This window comes from Astatotilapia calliptera, chromosome 23 (assembly GCF_900246225.1).
Source record: "Astatotilapia calliptera chromosome 23, fAstCal1.2, whole genome shotgun sequence".
Classification (NCBI taxonomy): Eukaryota; Metazoa; Chordata; class Actinopteri; order Cichliformes; family Cichlidae; genus Astatotilapia; species Astatotilapia calliptera.
In genome coordinates, this window is record NC_039323.1 from 2,482,771 (window position 1) to 2,507,646 (window position 24,876).

Sequence of the window (24,876 nt, forward strand, 5' to 3'; positions counted from 1 at the left end):
AAACCCCCTGTAATTAACGTCAAAGTACAGCCCGTGCTATAAGTGGGAATGGACTCGTAGAACTGGAGGGATTTTGACTCACATTTGCACAGGAACGCACACGTCTGGAGATCGCTATTCCCCCGCACTCATGGAGAAAAACATGCCTAGTGCTCCTCGGACTCGTGATACGGCAGGACCGTAGCAAACAGTAAGAACAAAGTGGAACTTATCGGCAGAAATTAACACTGCACTTATAGCGATGCGATTGAAATAGAAGGAGACTTTCGGACACACTGTAGTTTTCTGAACAGAAGAGATCCATGTATGTGCTGATTTTTGATCATCCAATGCTTTAATAAATACACCAAAAGATGAAGCGTTTTGACTGCAGGTTCCTAAAAGTGGATAAATGATCATGATAACAATGGTGATAGCAAGACAATATAAAAGACTTTAAAATATAAAAACAAAAAAACATAAATGCATAATTTTGCCAGTTACTTTTTATTTAACCTTTAGCAAACAGCCAAAAAACCCCAGAAAGTGCCCAGATTAAGCTTGTAGTGCAGAGAATATTCCATTTATGACACCATTAGCTCATTATTACAGGAAATACTCAAGTTAACATGTTTCCTCTCAAGTCTGCAGCCTCTCCTGTGAGACTGACAAAGAAAGCAGCTTTACTTCTTGCTTTCTTTGACCAGTTGTTCCACTTCCTTCATGAAGTGCAGGCAGAGCTCATCCTGCCACGGCAGAGCAACACACTGAACCGCCACAGGTAGACCCTCGCCACCAGTCACTGCCTGAACACAAAAACACACTCCTGTCACTCAATGCTCAGCAGCTGAACGCACCACAGTCTCCTTCATCCACCTACTGTGATAAAAAGAAACTCTATAAATATTGGAGCCGCAATAGACTGATCTGGTTCAGTTCTTGGTTCTGTGTAAAGTCATGTTAAGTACATAGAATTGAAGTGAATGTCCAGAGTAATACATCACATTTTTAAATAACATTCCACAGAAAAAAAATTGCATTTCTTAATTTAGTTATTACAAGATAAAACTGATACTAAGGGAAAAATTAGATTCAAGCAAGTAATGTTTATTATTACTTCAACATGCACAGATGAGTAATAGGGAACATCAAACGATGAGCTCTACATAGCCCGAGACAGATGTGCTACAGCAGCTGATTGAAACCACATTAAAGTACACTGACGCACATTCACAAGTATACAAAAAAAAAATGTATCTGTATTTTAGACTTTACATCAGGGGCTCCTGACTTGTTGTTGCTGCATGAAAAGCTAGCCTGACACTGAGTCTAAGACACCAGATTTATGTGTACGCGTGTACATCTGTGATCTCACGTATTGTCAAAGTGCATGCAGCTGAATTTGTGTAGACCCACCAGTAATAAGTAATGGTGTTGGAGCACAGCTGATGTGCTGAAAACCGTGTGCTGTTCATGATCCTGGAATTATAACTGTTTAAGTGGAGTATAATAAAACTTTAAAAGCACACTTTTACTTAATAACTTTTATCAACATAAATACATTGTTTAGTATGATGTCCTTCAAAGGTCTGATTCTTCTGAGGATCAGTGCTGTCCTCCTCCCTGTCTCTCCATTTTTTGGCCGCTTCCCTTTGAACCCTATTGCACAGGCTGTGAAACTGAAGAGCTGGAAGCAGTTTTGTTGCCGCTGGCATTGTGTGACTCGTTTAGCTTGAAGGTTACAAGTCACCTCTGACTTCATTGAATAAATTTAGCATTAAGTGGTTTGGTAGTCAGTTCCTTGGAATGGTTAGTCTGCTTGCCTATCGATCTTGCTTATCGGTTGCACTTGCACATGAGATACAATCAGCTGATTTCAATTCATATGCCGCAGGGCGAAAATAGTGACACAGTCTACAACGTGGATATAAACATTACTTTTATTTTAAATTGCAGAAAAGAACGAGCGTTAAGTTACAGTGAAAACGTCCAGAACAGAAACAACTGCAACAGTTTTTAATCTACTGCACAATATTTTGAAGGCATTTATCTGCTATAAAAAGACAGGCCAGGAAAATCTGATTCACATTCTCTGTATTTTATCCTCAGTTACTTTGACACAAAGGCATCTGCTGTGATGCTTACACTTCTAATAAAGTCTCACATGTGTCAGCTTTGTTTTTATACATAGATATAACAATAGGAATATGTACTGATAAATGATCAGAATTATAATATTTCTGGATGTCTGCGATAAAACTGAATCAACATCGATACGCAGCACTAATTTTACTCTTACTGCACTTTCTTTACAAAAATCTACTTTATGCCTTTTTAATGCTAAAACCCAGTTTTGTCCTGAGACAACATGTTAGTAAATCTGGCTCTATGTTCTCACTCAGTCTTATCTCACTGGTACATGTTGCCTACCTCTTTGAAGAGTTTGTCCCACATGTCCTGATAACAGCCCTTATAGTTCTTGAGTTCCTCCTCATCCTTTGTGGTCACTGTGGAAACAGTGACTACACCCGCAGGAAAGGTAAGGAGATTGTAGAGCATCGTGTAGCTGGCAGCAGCTGAAAGTGTAGAAAACAAAAATAAAGAAACATAAACACCATTCTTAGCCTTTACAAATGCAATTATTGTTTAATTTAAATATAATTTAGTTAATGCAGTAATGCCTTTGCTTTGCTCTTTATCCAGATGTTGTAATCCAGGTTACCTTTTAATCAAGTAATGTCTGGAGACAGTTTCATGACTCTTACTGTGCTGCACTCTGTCCTGTAATGCCCAGTTTTCCCAGCAGTAGACAAAAGCAGTCGTCCTCATCTTTGATGAAATGTCTCTTTTTCTTCACTTTTTTAAGTCCTGTCACACTCTTGTATTGTAACATGTAACTGTTTTGTTTCTTATATGTATCCGGTTCCCCAGTGAGGAAACTCTCTGAATCCACTACAACATGAATTACACCTTTAGCTAAACTTCATTGTTTAATTTAAATATAATTTAAATAGAAGTACTAAACACAATAAAAATTAAACTGGAAAAATAAAGCGGTTGTTTTCTTAGTCCCTGCAATCTTTTGCCTTTTATAGTTTACAGCTATCATAATCAGCCATACTTAAAAGTTTGCCACAGTATAAGAAGTTGTAGGCTGGACCAGTCACAGGACACAGCAGCACATCGATGTTGCAGCTCCTCCAATGTGCTATTGTCTCTTGAATGTAGTCCTAAAGAAAACACAGGAAATCTCAATTTCATCTTCAGGCTTTCATACGTGACCATGCATCATCAGCTGACAGTACCTCAACAGCAGCATGTTGCTTCCACAGCTCTGGAACAGATCTAAGAATGAAGCAGAACGTTTGGATACAATTCCTAGCACATGGAAATGTAACAAAGAAACGATTCAAGCACAAAAATGAAAAATTTCAAGAATAGTTTCTCACCCAACTCCACAAAGAGCATCAAAGTTGGCAGAAACACGAGGAAACTGCCAAAAAAAAATCAGCATCATTATAAATGTTTTATCAGACTGAACTGTGAAGTTAACTGTTAAACCAAGGACTCACCACGGGTTTGAGCAAGAATGAAATGGTTTTCTTCAACCACTTGGGAAAGCCGCAAGGAAAAACCTGAGGCTCCAGACAAGGGTCCACAGGTCCCCCTTCCCTAAAATGAAAGAGATCATTGGCACAGGAGAAAACAGTCTGTTCAGAGACACTGAACTGAGAATTACTGTAATGGTTTCAAAAAGAACCACAACCCCATGTTGTTCATAAAGACAATGGCAGCATGGTGATGTTTAGTGGTTAGAACTAAAAAGAAACAAAATCTCTAAATGTTAAATGATTTAAGTTTAGAAAACAAATGGTACTAACTGACTTATTAAATGGAACAACTCACAGTTTTTGTAGCAGGGTGGTAGCTCCATCTGCAAATACACCCTTTAAAAATAGTTCAGGGATAGTTTGATCCATCTTCAGTGGACAGTAAGGGACGAGCTAAAGGCACAAATGACAGGATTAATGACCTATGACTCGTAGGGCTATGCGATATGTCGAAATATACCAGATGACGATATGAAAACATCTATCATTTCAAATTATATGCTATCATTTGTCATGGTGTCGCAAAATAAACTGTTTACAGCAATATTTTTTCATCGGGACACAGAGAATACCAGCTTAGCCAGTGAAAATGAGGCAACACCAGGTAGCTCCAAATGGAAGGACCAGTCAAAATAAATCAAGGACCTTATTACCTCTGAAGCATGGACATGGTTTGGTTATGAAAGGACTGACGCGGAGCGGAAAACTGTACTATGCAAATTGCGCTGCAAACCGCTCACCACCACAGACTCAAACACGACAAACTTTTTCTACCACCTACACAAGAATCATGTGAAAGCGTATGGAGCGAGTTTATGGATGGGAAGCAAAAAAGAGTCGTCAGGTGCTCAAAATAAACTTTAGACTCAAACATTAGAACAGGCTTTTCCCCGCAGCACGCCATGTAATAAATACATACAAATAGAAATTGGAGCCCCTGTCACAACTTATGTTTAAAAATGTATAACTTCATGCATGGCTCAAAGTACTCGACTCCAGGTACACAACGCCCAGCTGAAAATACTTCACGCAAGTCGAGTTGCCCGAGATTTACAGAATTTACAGAAAATGCCCTGTTTTGTGATATCTATTGTTATCAGGATGAAAAATGTCCTATATTGGGATATGAGATTTTGGTGATATCGCACAGCCCTAAATCACATACGTGGCTTGACAGTGATCATAGTGTGTGTGGTGACGTCTTACTGTGTGCCCTGCTTGCTCTAGCAGAGCTTTGACCTCTCTGACGCCTCGGGCCATGCTTGGAGATGGATGCGTGTAGCCATTGCTTTCCAAATAACCGATCCTTAGAGGTCTGGAGCTTCTGTATATCTAAGGGTGAAGAATTTTCATTTCCTGAGTCAATTAAATATAATCAGATGTTTTTGCGAAGTTTAAGATTACAGCCTGTAAAGCGTAATATAAAGTGAAGGATTAGGACAACTATGTATCGGTTTAATTTGTAGTTTTTAACCAAAAGAATAATCATTAACAGATTATATGAACCTCACAGTACAGGACACACCTCCATGTTAAAAGGTAATGGTGGAACAGTGGGGTCCAAAGAAAACATGTGGTCACAAAGAAGTGCCTGCATGCACAGAGCCAGGCTGTCCACATCTCTTGCCATGGGTCCAGGAGATGACGACACTAGTTTCATACGAAATATAAAGCAGTGACTCAAATATTTGAGACCGTTTGTGTCTGTGAAATATTGCTATACAGTGGTTATGTAACTACATTTACTTTATATGTAAAGTACATATGTTTCTTACCCGACTTTTGCCCTCGATAAATTGGACGAAGGCCCTGTAAACTAATCATTACACAAAAGTGTTAACAAAGACAAGAGTTTAACTCAGTGTAACTCAATGTGTAATAATTTTCCAGGAAACTGACTGAATGAGACCCACCTGAGCCGACCTGCAGTTGGCTTGAAACCACAGATTCCACAGAAGGATGCAGGAATACGGATACTGCCACCTATATCAGTGCCTATACCAAGCAGAGAGCCCCCTCCCCCGATGAGAGCCCCCTCCCCACCAGATGAACCTCCAGAGGTCTTCTGGGGGTTATGAGGGTTCACAGTCTGCCCGTAGATAGGATTACTGCAGTCATAGCTGTCAACAGACAGTTAATGAGTCTCTGAATATTATTTTCATTCATATTTTCATTATTTGCACATTTGGAATGGACAAAGGCAACTTAACACATGCACTCAGTTTTAAATGTGCTGTAGATTTTTATGTGAGTAACTGATAAAAGATGTACTTTAAAAGAGCTTGAGGCAAGTTGGTTCTCACAAAGGGAATAGCTCCTTGTTTCTTCAGGACTTGAACGAGCACACTGTCCTTTTCAGCAGGCTGGTCCAGGTTAATGACCACACCACAAGAACAGTCATGATTCTAGTGTTGGATTAAAACAAAGATGATAATGTTACATCAAATACCTGAGCTATGATGCTCGAGAATACTGTACCATACTTATAAATACTGATGGGAAATACTTTAACTGTAACTGAAATTTGCATTGCATAACCTTTGTAATACCTTAAATGTAATATTTTCTTTGACGCTAACTGGAACTCCGTACAAGAGACCATCCTTGTTGGAGCCAACAGTTGTCAGCTGGTCCAAACTCTCCAGCAAAATTTCAGTGCAGCAGTTCAGCTTTTTGTTTACAGCCAGAGTCTGTTGGAAAGGAAACAAGCACAGACAGTTTGAGATTAACTTATTCACCTAAAGGGATTTTAATCTTTGTAAAATATTAAACTCTTGTTGGAAACACAGACATTACTTGACACATCAGTCTGTGTTGCTTATATGAATATTTTTATCCAGTGTGTCTAAACTTTAACTGTAATAAGACAATTCTGTGTAAAAAGAACTAAAAAGCAGTGAGTTATAAGTAGGAGTAATGTCAAAAATAAACAACATTAAGAAAAGTCTGACTAATTTAAATGATTACTTGTTTAAAAATGACTTTTGCTGTATTTGATCTATTATGAAAGATTTGTGTCATGCTGGATATTGAACCTTTTCCATGTAAGAGTAAAGCACATCCTCGGGGCGCAGTAAACCTTCGTTCAGCTGCTGTGTCAGCTCAGACAGGGAGAGCGTCAGGATGAAAGCAGAGTCAGTTGTCGGATGCTAGGAGACACAGACCCACACAGAATCATTATGTTATTATTTCTTTTAAAGGCTGCAACAAAGAGACGGAACCACATCCATGTACAGATTCAGGATTCTTCCTTCCACTTTTTTTTTTTACAATCTTTCTCAAACACAGCAATGAGTTCACTGCACTTAAACGGTTTGCACAGTCATAACTTTCATTTTCATGCTCAAGCATGGAGACATTGCAAAGTGCCAGTATTTTGGTATTTAATAACTACACCTCTGCCAGGTTAAACTAAAAGCAGATCATTAGCTGAGATTATCGATAAAGAGAAACTAGAAAAATCCCCAAAGCTCTGAACTCTCACCGACTGTTTGTACCGGAGCACCGCCTGCTCTGCCCGCTGCAAGCTCTCATCTCTCCTGTTTCTGGCTCTCTTGATCTTTTCCTCCGCCTGTCGGAGGCTGTTGATCTTTTTCACCCGCACAACCAGGTATCCCACAATGCAGGCAACACCAGTGAGCAGAGCCGCTGTCCAGTTGTCCATCTTCACTCTCTTAATAAACAGTTCAGTGTTCTGCATGATTTTCGTCTTTGTCCTGGGGCTGCAAATGGGTTTAAATGCCACATGGTCCTAACACACAGCTGTTTAAACGCGACAGGCTTGCCTTGTTTTAGCTGTGAACTAAAGTGGGCGTGGTGAGCATGTAGGGTTGATTAACTTCAGGACAGACAAAAAGCCTTTTTTAGTTACTCATTAACCAGTAGCCACCAACAACTAATATGAGCGTGAGAAAGAGTGATTAACCCACTAACAAAAAATCAATATGCTATGTAATTAATAGCATAACACATAAACTTCATTCAACACTGTAAAATTCATTAGCTCCAAGAAATTATGGATACAACTACAAATGTAGTTATTTGGCTTATATAGTGATATATATCATTATCGCCTGAAATGAAAAAGCATATCGTGATATGAAAAAATCTTATATCGCCCAGCTGAATTAACAATATAGCTCCAAGCTACCTCATTGAGCTACTTAGATTATACACCCCTGCTAGAGTACTAAGATCATCTTCCCAGTCACTCTTGGTACTGCCGAGATCCCGGCTGAAGACTAGAGGTGACCGAGCGTTTGCCTTGGCTGCACCCAATCTATGGAATAACCTCCCCATCGCTGTCCGCGAGTCTGATTCCATTCAATCCTTCAAATCGTGGTTAAAAGCCCACCTATTTAGCCTTGCCTTTTTCTACCAGTTAATGCTTGTTAGTTAGTTTAATGCTTATTTCTATCTCCGGTCTATTCTTAACTACTTTTAATCATTTTTAAAATTTTTGACTGTTTTATCCTTTACATATATTGTTCTTTTATGCTTTTATATTCATTTCTTTTGCTTCTATGTTTTTAATGCCATTTAACCTGCTAGCATGTTGGTACTTTGCCATAGCCTGTTACGAACTTGCACGTTCATGTGTTTGTTTTGTGCAGGTGATGTACCTTTTTATGTTAATTCAGCTGTGCCAGGGCCCTGCTCCGATTGGTGCGTGGATACACCGCCCCGACGTGACTGGTTCCAGCTGGAGGACCCGCCCATTAAAAGGAGTCTGGAGTGCTACTGCAGGAGAGGTCCTCGCGTTTCTCCTCATGACCCAGCAGTGTAACTGTGGCAGCCGCTGGCTACAGTGCGGCTTAAAAGTTGTGGAAGTGGAGTGAGTAGGGGTGAGCTGCCGTTTCTTTTGATCACCCGTTTTTTCCTGTTTTGAATTAGTTAAGGAGGTCAGACTCTGTCTTTACTTTTGACTTTGTTTTGGTAAGGTCAGGGGAGCGGGATTTGTGTAGATTTGTTTTTGTTTATTATTTTGGCCTTGGCTCACCCTGAAGTGTTGACACTCCCGTTTTGTTGTTCCTTTTTTTCACTTTGTAAATAAATCACATTATAACGAACGGATTTGTTTCCTGTGGCTGCTTGGGTCTTGGGGTGGGAAGCGAGTGCCTCACTCATGTTATTGCCTGGCCCTAGACGGGTCGTAACAAGCCTTCATCCTTCCCTGTTACTTCATCTTACCCTCTTGTATGTTAAGCACTTTGGTACACCACTGGTTTTAAATGTGCTGTATAAATAAAGGTTATTGTTGTTGTTGTTGTAAACAAAAGCAAATGTAGTATGTACTAATTTGTATATGTATACAATGTAAATCGTAGAATTATGTGCACAAACAGTAATATTACTTTACATACTTATTATTTAATGCTAATTCTTAACATTTTTACACATGTACTAGCACTGTCTCTTTGCCTACTGTTGACATGATTCCAGTTTTCGTTCTTTTAGTGCCTTTTCATACTTTATTACATGAAATGGATGGTAATACGACAAAAGACCTACAACAATAAGAACAAAAAATGTGTAATTTTAACAATTGCCTTTTATTTAACCTTCAACAAACAGCCAAAAAACAAAAAGTGCCCAGATTAAGCTTGTAGTGTAGAGAATACTCCACTATTTATGACACCATTAGCTCATTATTACAGGAAATACTCAAGTTAACATGTCTCCTCTCAAGTCTGCAGCCTCTCCTGTGAGACTGACAAAGAAAGCAGCTTTACTTCTTGCTTTCTTTGACCAGTTGTTCCACTTCCTTCATGAAGCGCAGGCAGAGCTCATCCTGCCACGGCAGAGCAACACACTGAACCGCCACAGGTAGACCCTCGCCACCGGACACTGCCTGAACACAAAAAAACACTCCTGTCACTTAATGCTCAGCAGCTGAACGCACCACCTAAATGTGTAATTTACTAAACAGGGCAAAAGAGCACAATCCCCAAATAGTGCTGAAAGGTGTTTACCTAGAAAAAAAATGGATTTGCTGAATTCATGGGGAAGTCATGTGTGTACATGTGTTCATCCGTGATCTCACGTATTGTCAAAGTGCATGCAGCTGAACTTGTGTAGATCCACCAGTAATAAGTAACGGTTGTTGGAGCACAGCTGATGTGCTGAAAACCGTGTGCTGTTTACACTCCTGGAATTATAACTGTTTAATTGGAGTGTGATAAAACTTTATTAAGGAAAAATGTATTTTTAAAGTTTATCAACATAAATACATTGCTTTAATGTCCATCAAAGGTCTGATTCTTCTGAGGATCAGTGCTGTCCTCCTCCCTGTTTCTCCATTTTTTGGCCGTTTCCCTTTGAACCCTATTGCACAGGCTGTGAAACTGAAGAGCTGGAAGCAGTTTTGTTGCCGCTGGCATTGTGTGACTCCTTTAGGTTAGAGGCTCCAGGTCATCTCTGAAGCTATTGAGCAAATTTAGCATTAAGTGGCTTGGTAGCTCTGTACCTTGGAATTGTTAGTCTGCTTGCCTATCGATCCTGCTCAATGGTTCCACTTGCACATGTGCTGCAATCAGCTGATTTCACTTCATATGCCAGAAGAGGAAAATAGTGACGCAGTCTACAGCGTGGATATAAACATTAAACACGTGCAAATGGATCATTTACAAAAGTCTCTGAGCCCCCACTTCTTAACTGAAGTCTTCTTACTGCACTCGCTTTGGAAAAATCTATTTTTTTTCATGCCAAAAGTTTGTCCTGACACAATGTGTTAGTAAATCTGGCTCTATGTTCTCACTCAGTCTTATCTCACTGGTACATGTTGCCTACCTCTTTGAAGAGTTTGTCCCACATGTCCTGATAACAGCCCTTATAGTGCTTGAGTTCTTCCTCATCCTTTGTGGTCACTGTGGAAACAGTGACTACACCCGCAGGAAAGGTAAGGAGATTGTAGAGTATCGTGTAGCTAACAGCAGCTTAAAACGCAGAAAAGACAAAACAATTACTTACTTACTTACTCTATATCCAGACCCAGGTTACTTTTTAAATCAAGTAATGTCTGGAGAGTCGTCCTCATCTTTGATGAAATGTCTCTTTTTTTCCTCTTTTCAAAGTTCAGTTGTATTATAACGTGTAACTGTTTTGTACACTAAGGAGCTTGGAAATAAAAGTGTCTGGACTTCTTTAGGTTTCTTGAAGACGTTTCACCTCTCATTCGAGAAGCTTCTTCAGTTCCAAGAGCAGCTGGTGGAGAGTCCCAGATTTTAAGCCCCATGGAAGTGTCCCCAAGAGGGTCATGGACCACCCATTGATCCTATACCTAATCACACCATCCAAGGTGTGGAAACGGGTGTAAGTCACAAGCAGCAATGACGTTTTTCTTTCCAAGCTCCTTAGACTACAGTGACCTGGATGACTGAGTTCACAGACATGTTTTGTACACTGTCATTCTTTTTTTTTATCATGTCTATCCAGTTCCCCAGTGATGAAACCCGCTGAATCCACTACAACATGAATTACACTTTAGCTAAACTTCATTTACAAATAGAAGTACTAAACACAATAAAAATTAAACTGGAAAAATAAAGTGTTTTTTTATTAGTTACTGTTATCTTTTGCCTTTTATATTTTACATATCTTTGTAATTTTCTGAAACTATTAAAGTAACAATATCTGATCTAATTTGTGACTTTTGCTTCACACTTTAAACATCTTTAAAGTCCTGTAATTACATTTTTTTGAAAACAAAGTGATAAATACAGAAACTAAGTTGTCTGTCATACTGAGTTAATCATACTTGAAAGTTTGCCACAGTATAAGAAGTTGTAGGCTGGTCCAATCACAGGACACAGCAGCACATCAATGTTGCAGCTCCTCCAATGTGCTATTGTCTCTTGAATGTAGTCCTAAAGAAAACACAGGAAATCTCAATTTCACCTTCAGACTTTCATACGTGACCATGCATCATCAGCTGACAGTACCTCAACAGCAGCATGTTGCTTCCACAGCTCTGGAACAGATCTAAGAATGAAGCAGAACGTTTGGATACAATTCCTAGCACATGGAAATGTAACAAAGAAACGATTCAAGCACAAATGAAGAATTTCAAGGATACTTTCTCACCCAACTCCACAAAGAGCATCAAAGTTGGCAGAAACACGAGGAAACTGCCAAAAAAAAATCAGCATCATTATAAATGTTTTATCAGACTGAACTGTGAAGATAACTGTTAAACCAAGGACTCACCACGGGTTTGAGCAAGAATGAAATGGTTTTCTTCAACCACTTGGGAAAGCCATAAGGAAAAACCTGAGGCTCCAGACAAGGGTCCACAGGTCCCCCTTCCCTAAAATGAAAGAGATCATTGGCACAGGAGAAAACAGTCTGTTCAGAGACACTGAACTGAGAATTACTGTAATGGTTTCAAAAAGAACCACAACCCCATGTTGTTCATAAAGACAATGGCAGCATGGTGATGTTTAGTGGTTAGAACTAAAAAGAAACAAAATCTCAAAATGTTAGATGATTTACGTTTAGAAAACAAATGGTACTAACTGACTTATTAAATGGAACAACTCACAGTTTTTGTAGCAGGGTGGTAGCTCCATCTGCAAATACACCCTTTATCAAAAGCTCAGGGATAGTTTGATCCATCTTCAGTGGACAGTAAGGGACGAGCTAAAGGCACAAATATCAACACTGAGGACCTATGACTCATATCACATACGTGGCTTGACAGTGATCATAGTGTGTGTGGTGACGTCTTACTGTGTGCCCTGCTTGCTCTAGCAGAGCTTTGACCTCTCTGACGCCTCGGGCCATGCTTGGAGATGGATGCGTGTAGCCATCGCTTTCCAAATAACCGATCCTTAGAGGTCTGGAGCTTCTGTATATCTAAGGGTCAATCTTTTTTACTTCCTCAGTCAATTAAACATAATCAGTTTGCAAAGGTTAAGATTACAGCCTGTAAAGTTAGTTCTGTATCTCAGGACATTAATAACAGGTGAGGTAAGAGTAATATAAAGTGAAGCGTTAGGACAACCATGTATCCGCTTAATTTGTAGTTTTTAACCAAAAGAATAATCATTAACAGATTATATGAACCTCACAGTACAGGACACACCTCCATGTTAAAAGGTAACGGTGGAACAGTGGGGTCCAAAGAAAACATGTGGTCACAAAGAAGTGCCTGCATGCACAGAGCCAGGCTGTCCACATCTCTTGCCATGGGTCCAGGAGATGACGGCACTAGTTTCATACGAAATATAAAGCAGTGACTCAAATATTTGAGACAGTTTGTGTCTGTGAAATATTGCTATACAGTGGTTATGTAACTACATTTACTTTATATGTAAAGTACATATGTTTCTTACCCGACTTTTGCCCTCGATAAATTGGACGAAGGCCCTGTAAACTAATCATTACACAAAAGTGTTAACAAAGACAAGAGTTTAACTCAGTGTAACTCAATGTATAATAAATTTCCAGGAAACTGACTGAATGAGACCCACCTGAGCCGACCTGCAGTTGGCTTGAAACCACAGATTCCACAGAAGGATGCAGGAATACGGATACTGCCACCTATATCAGTGCCTATACCAAGCAGAGAGCCCCCTCCCCCAATGAGAGCCCCCTCCCCACCAGATGAACCTCCAGAGGTCTTCTGGGGGTTATGAGGGTTCACAGTCTGCCCGTAGATAGGATTACTGCAGTCATAGCTGTCAACAGACAGTTAATGAGTCTTTGCATATTATTTTCATTCATATTTTCATTATTTGCACATTTGGAATGGACAAAGGCAACTTAACACATGCACTCAGTTTTAAATGTGCTGTAGATTTTTATGTGAGTAACTGATAAAAGATGTACTTTAAAAGAGCTTGAGGCAAGTTGGTTCTCACAAAGGGAATAGCTCCTTGTTTCTTCAGGACTTGAACGAGCACACTGTCCTTTTCAGCGGGCTGGTCCAGGTTAATGACCACACCACAAGAACAGTCATGATTCTAGTGTTGGAAAAAACAAAGATGATAATGTTACATCAAATACCTGAGCTATGATGCTCGAGAATACTGTACCATACTTATAAATACTGATGGGAAATACTTCAATACTCCCAACCCCCTGAGCCACGGTCATCTGCAACCGGAAGGTCGCCGGTTCGATCCCCCAGGGCATCTGTGGCTACAACTGTAGCTTGCTTCCACCAGTGTGTGAATGTGAGAGTGAATGAATAGTGGAATTGTAAAGCGCTTTGGGTGCCTTGAAAAGCGCTATATAAATCCAATCCATTATTATTATTATTAACTGTAACTGAAATTTGCATTGCATAACCTTTGTAATACCTTAAATGTAATATTTTCTTTGACGCTAACTGGAACTCCGTACAAGAGACCATCCTTGTTGGAGCCAACAGTTGTCAGCTGGTCCAAACTCTCCAGCAAAATTTCAGTGCAGCAGTTCAGCTTTTGGTTTACAGCCAGAGTCTGTTGGAAAGGAAACAAGCACAGACAGTTTGAGATTAACTTATTCACCTAAAGGGATTTTAATCTTTGTAAAATATTAAACTCTTGTTGGAAACACAGACATTACTTGACACATCAGTCTGTGTTGCTTATATGAATATTATTATCCAGTGTGTCTAAACTTTAACTGTAATAAGACAATTCTGTGTAAAAAGAACTAAAAAGCAGTGAGTTATAAGTAGGAGTAATGTCAAAAATAAACAACATTAAGAAAAGTCTGACTAATTTAAATGATTACTTGTTTAAAAATGACTTTTGCTGTATTTGATCTATTATGAAAGATTTGTGTCATGCTGGATATTGAACCTTTTCCATGTAAGAGTAAAGCACATCCTCGGGGTGCAGTAAACCTTCGTTCAGCTGCTGTGTCAGCTCAGACAGGGAGAGCGTCAGGATGAAAGCAGAGTCAGTTGTCGGATGCTAGGAGACACAGACCCACACAGAATCATTATGTTATTATTTCTTTTAAAGGCTGCAACAAAGAGACGGAACCACATCCATGTACAGATTCAGGATTCTTCCTTCCACTTTTTTTTTACAAACTTTCTCAAACACAGCAATGAGTTCACTGCACTTAAACGGTTTGCACAGTCATAACTTTCATTTTCATGCTCAAGCATGGAGACATTGCAAAGAGCCAGTATTTTGGTATTTAATAACTACACCTCTGCCAGGTTAAACTAAAAGCAGATCATTAGCTGAGATTATCGATAAAGAGAAACTAGAAAAATCCCCAAAGCTCTGAACTCTCACCGACTGTTTGTACCGGAGCACCGCCTGCTCTGCGTGCTGCAAGCTCTCGTCTCTCCTGTTTCTGGCTCTCTGTATCTTTTCCTCTGCCTGTCGGAGGCTGTTGATCTTTTTCACCCACACAACCAGGTATCCCACAATGCAGGCAACACCAGTGAGCAGAGCCGCTGTCCACTTGTCCATCTTCACTCTCTTAATAAACAGTTCAGTGTTTTGCATGATTTTCGTCTTTGCCCTGGGGCTGCAAATGGGTTTAAATGCCACATGGATCTAACACACAGCTGTTTAAATGCGACAGGCTTGCCTTGTTTTAGCTGTGAACTAAAGTGGGCGTGGTGAGCATGTAGGGTTGATTAACTTCAGGACAGACAAAAAGCCTTTTTTAGTTACTCATTAACCAGTAGCCACCAACAACTAATATGAGCGTGAGAAAGAGTGATTAACCCACTAACAAAAAATCAATATGCTATGTAATTAATAGCATAACACATAAACTTCATTCAACACTGTAAAATTCATTAGCTCCAAGAAATTATGGATACAACTACAAATGTAGTTATTTGGCTTATATAGTGATATATATCATTATCGCCTGAAATGAAAAAGCATATCGTGATATGAAAAAATCTTATATCGCCCAGCTGAATTAACAATATAGCTCCAAGCTACCTCATTGAGCTACTTAGATTATACACCCCTGCTAGAGTACTAAGATCATCTTCCCAGTCACTCTTGGTACTGCCGAGATCCCGGCTGAAGACTAGAGGTGACTGAGCGTTTGCCTTGGCTGCACCCAATCTATGGAATAACCTCCCCATCGCTGTCCGTGAGTCTGATTCCATTCAATCCTTCAAATCGCGGTTAAAAGCCCACCTATTTAGCCTTGCCTTTTTCTACCAGTTAATGCTTGTTAGTTAGTTTAATGCTTATTTCTATCTCCGGTCTATTCTTAACTACTTTTAATCATTTTTAAAATTTTTGACTGTTTTATCCTTTACATATATTGTTCTTTTATGCTTTTATATGCATTTCTTTTGCTTCTATGTTTTTAATAGTGATGGGACGTTCTGTATCGAGGCTTCGGAGCGTGTGTCGAGTAATGGAGGGGGCGTTTCCGCGAAGCGCGTATCGAGGCTTGCTTCATTTATGGGAGGAGCTGAAAATGATGACGTCCGAAGCCTCGCTGCCCGGCTGTACCACGTGACTGGTTCATGAAGCGGTTCGAACTTTGCCGCAAATAATCATTTTCCATACTGCCAGCATAAATATACACAGTATACTGCCATCACTACACTATAGGTGTTTTACACACTCCTTTTGTTGTTGACATTTACAGGCTGTGTGCAAAATGCCACACTCTTCAAATTCATGCCAGCTATTATTTTTACGTCCAGTAGGTGTCCTGCTAGAGCAAATGAAGCTTCATGAAGCTTCGCGTTGGGGTGAACCAATTGGATGAAAAGCTTCAGTGCTTCATGGGGCTTCATCTGCCCATCACTAGTTTTTAATGCCATTTAACCTGCTAGCATGTTGGTACTTTGCCATAGCCTGTTACGAACTTGCACGTTCATGTGTTTGTTTTGTGCAGGTGATGTACCTTTTTATGTTAATTCAGCTGTGCCAGTGCCCTGCTCTGATTGGTGCGTGGATACACCGCCCCGACGTGACTGGTTCCAGCTGGAGGACCCGCCCATTAAAAGGAGTCTGGAGTGCTACGGCAGGAGAGGTCCTCGCGTTTCTCCTCATGACCCAGCAGTGTAACTGTGGCAGCCGCTGGCTACAGTGCGGCTTAAAAGTTGTGGAAGTGGAGTGGGTAGGGGTTGTAAATGACCCAGATTATTTGTTTATTTGATATTTTTCAAATAGTTAAATCCCTGAACGAATTATACTTTATAATATAGATTAAACTCTTATTTTGAAATTCGGAACGGGCAACTTCCGGGAAGGAAGATCGTACCGCAACTGCTTGCCACAGAAAGAATTAATGAGAAGGTTATCGTTTTCCATCCATCTTAAAATTAGCATCTAGCTGGAAGGCAAACAGGTATGTTTGTGTGTTGTATTTGTTGTTTACATTTCGGACAATTTGTAAATGTATTACTTGATTGTTAATAAGTTTATGAGCGATCTAGCAGGCTGATGCTAGCACCTCCTGTGCCTTTTCTGTGAATTGATTAGCATAACAGAAACGTGGTTATATCAAGTGAATGTTTATTTGTTTTATGTTATGATTACAGCTCTTACGATGTGTCTATGGCAATTTGTGAATAAATGGGTTGGAATACCCCACCATGGTCCATCCGTAATGATCATTGAGTGCATCGTCTGAATAAAGTCCGGCTGGAATGCTACAGTAAGAGCTGATCCCCCGCATCATCCTGCTGCCATCCTGCACCACAGAACCACGAGGACGAGTCACGGAGCTGTGTTGCTATTCGTCTGGGATTGACAAGACATTTCACGGAGCAACTCAGTGCCATTCTATGGGTCTTCTAGACAGAGACTTTATAATCATCATGCAGCTGGCTTAATGGTTTGATGTGACGGTCAGAAAAGGTATGGAACATTTCATTCTAATCGACAAGGAAAGGACATTCATTCTCATCAGTGGTGGTTAAAGGGAGAGAGAAGGTCGTCAACTACTGTGGACATCTGCTGCATTAAGACACAACGGACATGAAGTAATAACAAGTGAAGTAATTTTGTTTATTGGTATTTACCACCACTACTGTATATTTATCATTCTTTCTACTGACCAAAAAGGGGGTGAAAGAGGGGCATTTAGTTCAATTTGTAACTGTACAATAGTAATGGTGTATTGATCTGTGTTTAGCATAAGAGGTTTACTTTACCACATCAGTTTGCAACAGCTAGCAGGTTGCATTTATTATTTTATACATTTCTTCTCAATGTTGTGTTGGTTATCCGCTTCTATTTCAACTTGGTTTAAAGTGCAGAGATTCTCCTCCCATCTGTTAATGCAGCCTTTAAGTTATAGTAACCACAAGCAGCTCATTAACTAAAGCCTGCAAATTAGATAAGTAAATAACATAAACATGAAGGAAATGGAGACTCCCTCCTCACAAACAGAACTAGAGCATCAGATAGTCGACCTGCAGAATAAAATCAAAGGGCTTAAGGCGTCTCTTGAAGACACATCAGAAACTACGGAAATAGAACTTTTGGAGAAGGAAATTCAACGCAGAGAAGAAACGTTGAACAACTTACAAGGTGAGCTTAAGGAAGGCCTCCGACGTTCCACTCGAACAAAAATCCCAACTCCAAAGGCGCTCGAAATGCAGCAGGAGGAAGCAAGAAAAAGGGAAAGAAAGTTCATCTCAACGTACGAAAGATGGAAGATTCGAGCCCGAGAGTCAAGAGAGCAGCTCAAGTCAGACATTAGTAAAGGCGAGCTGGCATCTTTGATGGATTCTTTGGAGAAAGAGAAAGAAACTGTGTTAAACACTTACCTTGAAATACGAAGTCACATTACACCTTCTCCAGAATTAAGACGTCACGTTGACAGTTGTGAGGCAGTTACAGCCGAAATTATGAAAGTTACCTACGAGAGAATGTCAGATCTCGATGGTGATTATGATGCAGAACAAGTACATTGCCGTCTCAGGGAGCTGCTTAAGAACAGCTACGCACGCTCCATCTATGGATCCACTGCATCTAGAGTGACAAAGTCAATCCGTAGTCACAAAAGCACTACTCTAACACTCAAACAGGCGGATGCAGCAGCAGAGCTAGCTGCTAAGGAAGTCGAATTTGAAGGGTTGCTGGAAGAAGAGAGACAAATGGAGAAGATAGAGGAACAGCACAGAAAAATGGAAGTAGAAAAACGCAGACTTGAACGCCTTCAAGCAGAAAAGAATTTGAGGGCTGCTCGGGCCAAACTGCAAGTCTACAGCCAGGTAGCCTCGCAGGAAGGCAGTCTCCATTCCTCTAATAGTTCAGTGGGAAATCATCATGTTCCCCCTGCTATCAACCCTCCAACTCCCACCGTCACAGCATCGCCACCCGACCTAAACGTGTCATCCCTTGCCCAAGCCCTACAAGACAGTATGGCTCTAAATAGACTTCCAGTTCCAGAGCCGTCTGTATTTAGTGGGGACCCCATTCAGTTCATTGAGTGGAAAACTTCATTCATGTCACTTATTGACAAAAAGGCCATCTCCCCAGCAGACAAACTTTATTACTTGAGGAAGTATGTAGGCGGCCCAGCTCGTAAAACATTAGAAGGAACTTTCTATAGGAATGACAGCGACGCTTATAAGGATGCGTGGAACAAACTGGATAACAGATATGGCCAAACCTTTATTATACAGAAAGCCTTCAGAGATAAGCTCACAGATTGGCCAAAGATCCAACCAAGAGATGCAGAAGGATTAAGAGACTTCTCAGATTTCTTAAACGCTTGCCAAGATGCAATGACACATGTGAAGAGCCTCGAAATACTGAACGACTGTGAAGAGAATAAGAAGCTAATCCTTAAACTACCAGAGTGGATAGCATCTCACTGGAACAGGAAGGTTACTGAAGCCTTAAAGGGCAATAAGGAATTCCCCAGTTTTAAGGACTTCGCCACATTTATGGCGACAGAGGCAGAGATTGCTTGCAATCCAATCACCTCAGCTTATGCCCTCCGCAGCTCTGAGTCGAGCACTGCAAAACAAGGCAGCAGAGACCCTAAGAGGAACAAGGCAAGCGTTCTAAACACACAGACTGAGGCTGACACCGAGAGGCTCAAGCCAGTTAAAGGAAAGGAAAGGTCTCCTTGTGCCTTCTGTCAAAATAATCAACACAGACTACATGGATGTCCCAAGTTTATTGCTAAAACTCTGGAGGAGCGTCGAGATTTTGTCAGAGAACATAAGCTCTGCTATGGCTGCACCAAACCTGGACATAGTGCAAAAGACTGTCGACATCGACACTCATGCAACACGTGCAAGGGTAAACATCCCACTTGTTTACACGATGACAACTTTTTAAAGAAGGAAAGAGTTCTGCCACAGGAAACCACTATCCTGAGCAATGCCGGCCAAACGGAGGCTGCTGCAACTTCAATGTCAGTGATTACTGGACAGCCAACTAACACATCAATGATTGTGCCTGTGTGGGTGTCAAAAAAGGATACAGGAACTGAGAAACTGGTTTACGCCTTGCTGGACACGCAAAGCGACACGACGTTTGTTGACCAGGAACTGAGTGATGTATTAAAGGCAGATTCCTGTCCAGTTAAGCTGAAGTTAACTACGATGATTGGACGCGACGTGATCGTAAAGAGCCAAAGAGTCTCAGGGCTTTGTGTTCGGGGTTATCGCTCTTCCCTCCTCATCGACCTTCCTCCTGCTTATACCAAGGATTGCATACCAGTAAACAGAGCCCATATCCCAACATGCGAGACAGCTAAAAGGTGGAATCATCTCTCCAAGGTCATAGAAGAGATTCCACCTCTACAGGACTGTGAGGTTGGTTTATTGATAGGCTATAACTGCGCATGAGCAATGGCACCAAGAGACGTCATAACGGGAGGAGACGATGAGCCTTATGCAATTCGTACCGACTTAGGATGGAGCATAGTTGGTGGTACGTCGACATGCCCCGACACCTCAAGTACGGCGGGACAGTGCTTCCGAGTTGCAGTCAGGGAGCTCCCACCAGTCACTCCGGCAGATGCCATTCGCATTCTAGAGTCTGACTTTAAGGATGCTAAGGAAGACGGCAAACCAGTGTCTCAGGAGGACATCCTGTTCCTGGACAAACTCAAGAACCACATCGAAAAGAACAGTCTAGGTCACTACGAGATGCCGTTGCCCTTTAAGGAGAGACCTACCTTACCTGACAACAAACAGCTTGCAGTCATACGTCTGAGCCATCTAAAGAGGAAGCTGTTAAAGGATGAAGGGTACAAAGAACAGTATATCAAGTTCATGGAGGAGGTCATAGAAAGGGGTGATGCAGAGGAAGTCCACGATGATGGGAAAGAGGGCGAAAAATGGTACATACCTCATCACGGTGTATTCCACGACAAGAAGCCAGGCAAACTGCGCGTGGTGTTCGACTGCTCTGCCAAGTACCAGGGAACCAGTTTGAATGATCATCTGCTCACTGGTCCTGACCTGATGAACAATCTCAACGGTGTACTTCTTCGCTTCCGGTTGCACTCCACTGCATTGATGTGCGACATAGAGAAAATGTTTCACCAATTTCATGTGAAGAAGTCAGACCAGGATTACCTGCGCTTCCTTTGGTGGAAGAAAGGAGATCTCGGTGCACAGCCCCAAGAATACCGTATGAGGGTGCATATCTTTGGCGCAGCCTCATCGCCTGGCTGTGCAAACTACGGATTGAAGCATTTGGCTACAGAAAATAAAGACCGATACCCATTAGGCTCTCAGTTCATTCTGAGAAATTTCTATGTCGACGATGGAGTCACAAGTACAGACAGCTCAGAGAAGGCTATCAAGTTAGCAGAAGAAGCCAGAAAACTTTGTGCCCTGGGTGGTCTTAGGCTCCACAAGTTTGTGTCCAATGACAAAGCTGTCCTGGTAAGCATACCAGCAACTGAACGTGCATCAGACATTAAAGACCTCAACCTTGCCTTTGATAACTTACCTTCAGAGAGAGCGTTGGGTATCCAATGGCACGTCGAATCAGACTGCCTGAAGATCAGCACCAACCTTAAGGAACAGCCTGCAACACGTCGAGGCATATTGTCCATTGTTGCATCCCTGTACGATCCCTTGGGTCTCATAGCCCCCTTTTTGCTCATTGGAAAGGAAGTGCTGCAGCAGATGTGCTGCCATGGAACAGGTTGGGACGACCCTCTAACCAACGAACTTCGTCCACGGTGGGAGAAATGGAAAAACGACCTCAACAACTTGGAGAGGATAAATATACCCCGAAGTTATGCCCCGGCAGATTTCGGAAGGGTTATTAAACGTGAGTTACATCACTTCTCCGACGCAAGCACTACTGGCTATGGACAGTGTTCATATCTAAGGCTTAGCAATGAAGAAGGAGACATCCACTGTGCTTTAGCAATGGCCAAATCTCGCGTCGCCCCAACAAAGGTCACCACGATCCCAAGATTAGAGTTGACGGCTGCAGTCATCTCTGTGAAAACCAGCAATGTTTTGAAGGAAGAACTTGGATATGCAGACATTGAAGAGCATTTTTGGAGCGATTCCAAGGTTGTACTAGGGTACATCAATAATGAGGCTCGACGTTTTCATACATTCGTAGCCAACCGTATCCAGAAGATACATCTCTACACGAATCAAAGGCAATGGAGATACGTCCCTACTGACCAGAATCCTGCGGATCGTGCTTCTAGAGGTTGTTTTGTCCATGAGCTAATATCATCGGACTGGTTTACCGGCCCTGCATTTCTATGGGAAAAGGGAGTTGACCTCTCAGAAGAGGTGGCTCCGGAACTGTCAGTCGGAGATCCAGAAGTTAAGGAAACACGGACTCTAAACACGGAAACTGTAGAACAAGATTCTCTTACTTATCGGCTGGCAAAGTTCTCATCCTGGACTCGCGCCATCTGTGCAGTGGCTCGCATTCTTCGAAGGATCAACAAGGATAAGTCAATCGGCCTCTCTACAGTGCAGGAAAGAGAAGAAGCCGAGCGCCTCATCATCAAAGATCTGCAGAGACAAACATATTCGGAGGAAGTGCGGCTACTGAAGAAAGGTTGTCAGCTGCCACCTCATAACAAGCTACATCACCTCAACCCCTTCTTGGACAACAATGGTGTGATTAAGGTGGGAGGTCGACTCCGTGATTCAAACCTTCCTCTCTCAGTTAAACACCCTACCATCATTCCAAAGGAACATCATGTTACAAGGATGATCATAGCATACTGTCATGAAGAAGTCAAACATCAAGGCAAGGGAATGACTCTCAGTGCAATTAGGACAAGAGGTTACTGGATACCAGGAATTGGCAGGACGGTTGCATCCTATCTTCGCCGATGTGTAGTTTGTCGGAAGCTTCGGAGACGGACAGAAGAACAGAAAATGGCCGATCTCCCTCCAGAGCGAGTAAATCCATCTCCACCCTTTACCTACTGTGGAATGGATTGCTTTGGACCCTTCTATAGCAAGCAAGGACGTAGTGTGCGAAAACGATATGGTCTCCTTTTCACCTGCTTCTCCTCCAGAGCCATCCATATTGAAATGCTGGAGGATCTATCTACAGACTCATTCATAATTGGACTGCGCTGCTTCATTGCTATGCGTGGAGCCGTGCGCCAGATCAAATCTGACCAAGGCAGTAACTTCCTAGGAGCCAAGAATGAACTGCAGGAAGCCCTCACGGAATTAGATGGTGATAAACTGACGAACTTCCTTTCTAAGAAGCAGTGTGACTTCATCCTAAATGCTCCTGGATCAAGTCATGTTGGTGGAGTGTGGGAGCGTCAAATTAGAACAGTCAGGAGTGTTCTCAACGCGACCCTTGGACTCTCACCTGGAAACCTACCTGATGCTTCCCTCCGAGCATTCTTCTATGAAGCAATGACGATAGTTAATAGTCGTCCTCTCACTATTGAAAACCTACATGATCCCAACAGTCTTGAGCCACTGACACCAAACCACTTACTTACCCTGAAGTCTACCATGGCCCTTCCTCCCCCCGGCAAGTTCATAAGGGAAGATATGTATGCGAGAAAGAGATGGCGCCACGTACAATATTTGGCCGAGCAGTTCTGGAGCCGTTGGCAGAAAGAGTACTTAGCCAACATTGCCTTTAGACAACGCTGGCACACCCCAAAGAGAAACCTGCAGATCGGGGATATAGTCATAATGAAGGATGAAGACTTGCCCAGAAATGAATGGAGGTTGGGAAGAGTCGTAGAGACTACAATGGACAGAGATGGACTGGTTAGGAGAGTGAAGCTCTGTCTAGGTGACAGGAAACTTGGCAAAAATGGTGAACGTCTTACTAAGCGGTCAGTGCTCGAACGGCCAGTTCAAAAACTAGTCTTATTGTTGGAAGGTGACTAGTCCATTCCTTGCATACTATGCTTCTGTTGTTTGGTCATTATTTGTATTATGAAATCATTGTGTTCTTTCTTCCTATGTTTATGGAGTTATGTTTTTGAACACTAATGATTTGGTGGGAGTGTAAATGACCCAGATTATTTGTTTATTTGATATTTTTCAAATAGTTAAATCCCTGAACGAATTATACCTTATAATATAGATTAAACTCTTATTTTGAAATTCGGAACGGGCAACTTCCGGGAAGGAAGATCGTACCGCAACTGCTTGCCACAGAAAGAATTAATGAGAAGGTTATCGTTTTCCATCCATCTTAAAATTAGCATCTAGCTGGAAGGCAAACAGGTATGTTTGTGTGTTGTATTTGTTGTTTACATTTCGGACAATTTGTAAATGTATTACTTGATTGTTAATAAGTTTATGAGCGATCTAGCAGGCTGATGCTAGCACCTCCTGTGCCTTTTCTGTGAATTGATTAGCATAACAGAAACGTGGTTATATCAAGTGAATGTTTATTTGTTTTATGTTATGATTACAGCTCTTACGATGTGTCTATGGCAATTTGTGAATAAATGGGTTGGAATACCCCACCATGGTCCATCCGTAATGATCATTGAGTGCATCGTCTGAATAAAGTCCGGCTGGAATGCTACAGGGGTGAGCTGCCGTTTCTTTTGATCACCCGTTTTTTCCTGTTTTGAATTAGTTAAGGAGGTCAGACTCTGTCTTTACTTTTGACTTTGTTTTGGTAAGGTCAGGGGAGCGGGATTTGTGTAGATTTGTTTTTGTTTATTATTTTGGCCTTGGCTCACCCTGAAGTGTTGACACTCCCGTTTTGTTGTTCCTTTTTTTCACTTTGTAAATAAATCACATTATAACGAACGGATTTGTTTCCTGTGGCTGCTTGGGTCTTGGGGTGGGAAGCGAGTGCCTCACTCATGTTATTGCCTGGCCCTAGACGGGTCGTAACAAGCCTTCATCCTTCCCTGTTACTTCATCTTACCCTCTTGTATGTTAAGCACTTTGGTACACCACTGGTTT

General features: G+C 41.5%; 4 protein-coding genes across 4 annotated transcripts; 2 read left to right on the plus strand and 2 right to left on the minus strand.

Moving 5' to 3' along the window:
• Positions 1 to 479: 479 nt before the first annotated feature.
• Positions 480 to 7,361, minus strand: LOC113016807 (vitamin D3 hydroxylase-associated protein-like). Its single transcript, XM_026159946.1, has 15 exons — positions 7,075 to 7,361; positions 6,626 to 6,739; positions 6,140 to 6,280; positions 5,862 to 5,995; positions 5,504 to 5,710; positions 5,366 to 5,406; positions 5,116 to 5,240; positions 4,797 to 4,922; positions 3,886 to 3,983; positions 3,552 to 3,651; positions 3,429 to 3,472; positions 3,285 to 3,324; positions 3,101 to 3,209; positions 2,410 to 2,555; positions 480 to 785 (listed from the first exon to the last, which is right to left on the minus strand). Exons 1-15 carry the CDS (start codon positions 7,288 to 7,290, stop codon positions 663 to 665), a joined length of 1,764 nt encoding a protein of 587 aa, XP_026015731.1. The 5' UTR covers positions 7,291 to 7,361; the 3' UTR covers positions 480 to 662.
• A 1,762-nt stretch (positions 7,362 to 9,123) lies between these two features.
• Positions 9,124 to 15,153, minus strand: LOC113016806 (vitamin D3 hydroxylase-associated protein-like). Its single transcript, XM_026159945.1, has 15 exons — positions 14,825 to 15,153; positions 14,378 to 14,491; positions 13,892 to 14,032; positions 13,419 to 13,552; positions 13,061 to 13,267; positions 12,923 to 12,963; positions 12,673 to 12,797; positions 12,318 to 12,443; positions 12,130 to 12,227; positions 11,796 to 11,895; positions 11,673 to 11,716; positions 11,531 to 11,570; positions 11,347 to 11,455; positions 10,380 to 10,525; positions 9,124 to 9,441 (listed from the first exon to the last, which is right to left on the minus strand). The coding sequence occupies exons 1-15, from the start codon at positions 15,038 to 15,040 to the stop codon at positions 9,319 to 9,321; spliced, it is 1,764 nt and encodes a 587-aa protein (XP_026015730.1). The 5' UTR covers positions 15,041 to 15,153; the 3' UTR covers positions 9,124 to 9,318.
• Positions 15,154 to 16,651: 1,498 nt separating this feature from the next.
• Positions 16,652 to 20,333, plus strand: LOC113016800 (uncharacterized). The gene is made up of 2 exons (XM_026159937.1): positions 16,652 to 16,865; positions 17,059 to 20,333. Exon 2 carries the CDS (start codon positions 17,878 to 17,880, stop codon positions 20,326 to 20,328), a length of 2,451 nt encoding a protein of 816 aa, XP_026015722.1. The 5' UTR covers positions 16,652 to 16,865; positions 17,059 to 17,877; the 3' UTR covers positions 20,329 to 20,333.
• On the plus strand, positions 20,313 to 24,433 carry LOC113016799 (uncharacterized). The gene is made up of 2 exons (XM_026159936.1): positions 20,313 to 24,180; positions 24,374 to 24,433. Exon 1 carries the CDS (start codon positions 20,332 to 20,334, stop codon positions 23,836 to 23,838), a length of 3,507 nt encoding a protein of 1,168 aa, XP_026015721.1. The 5' UTR covers positions 20,313 to 20,331; the 3' UTR covers positions 23,839 to 24,180; positions 24,374 to 24,433.
• Positions 24,434 to 24,876: the final 443 nt, after the last annotated feature.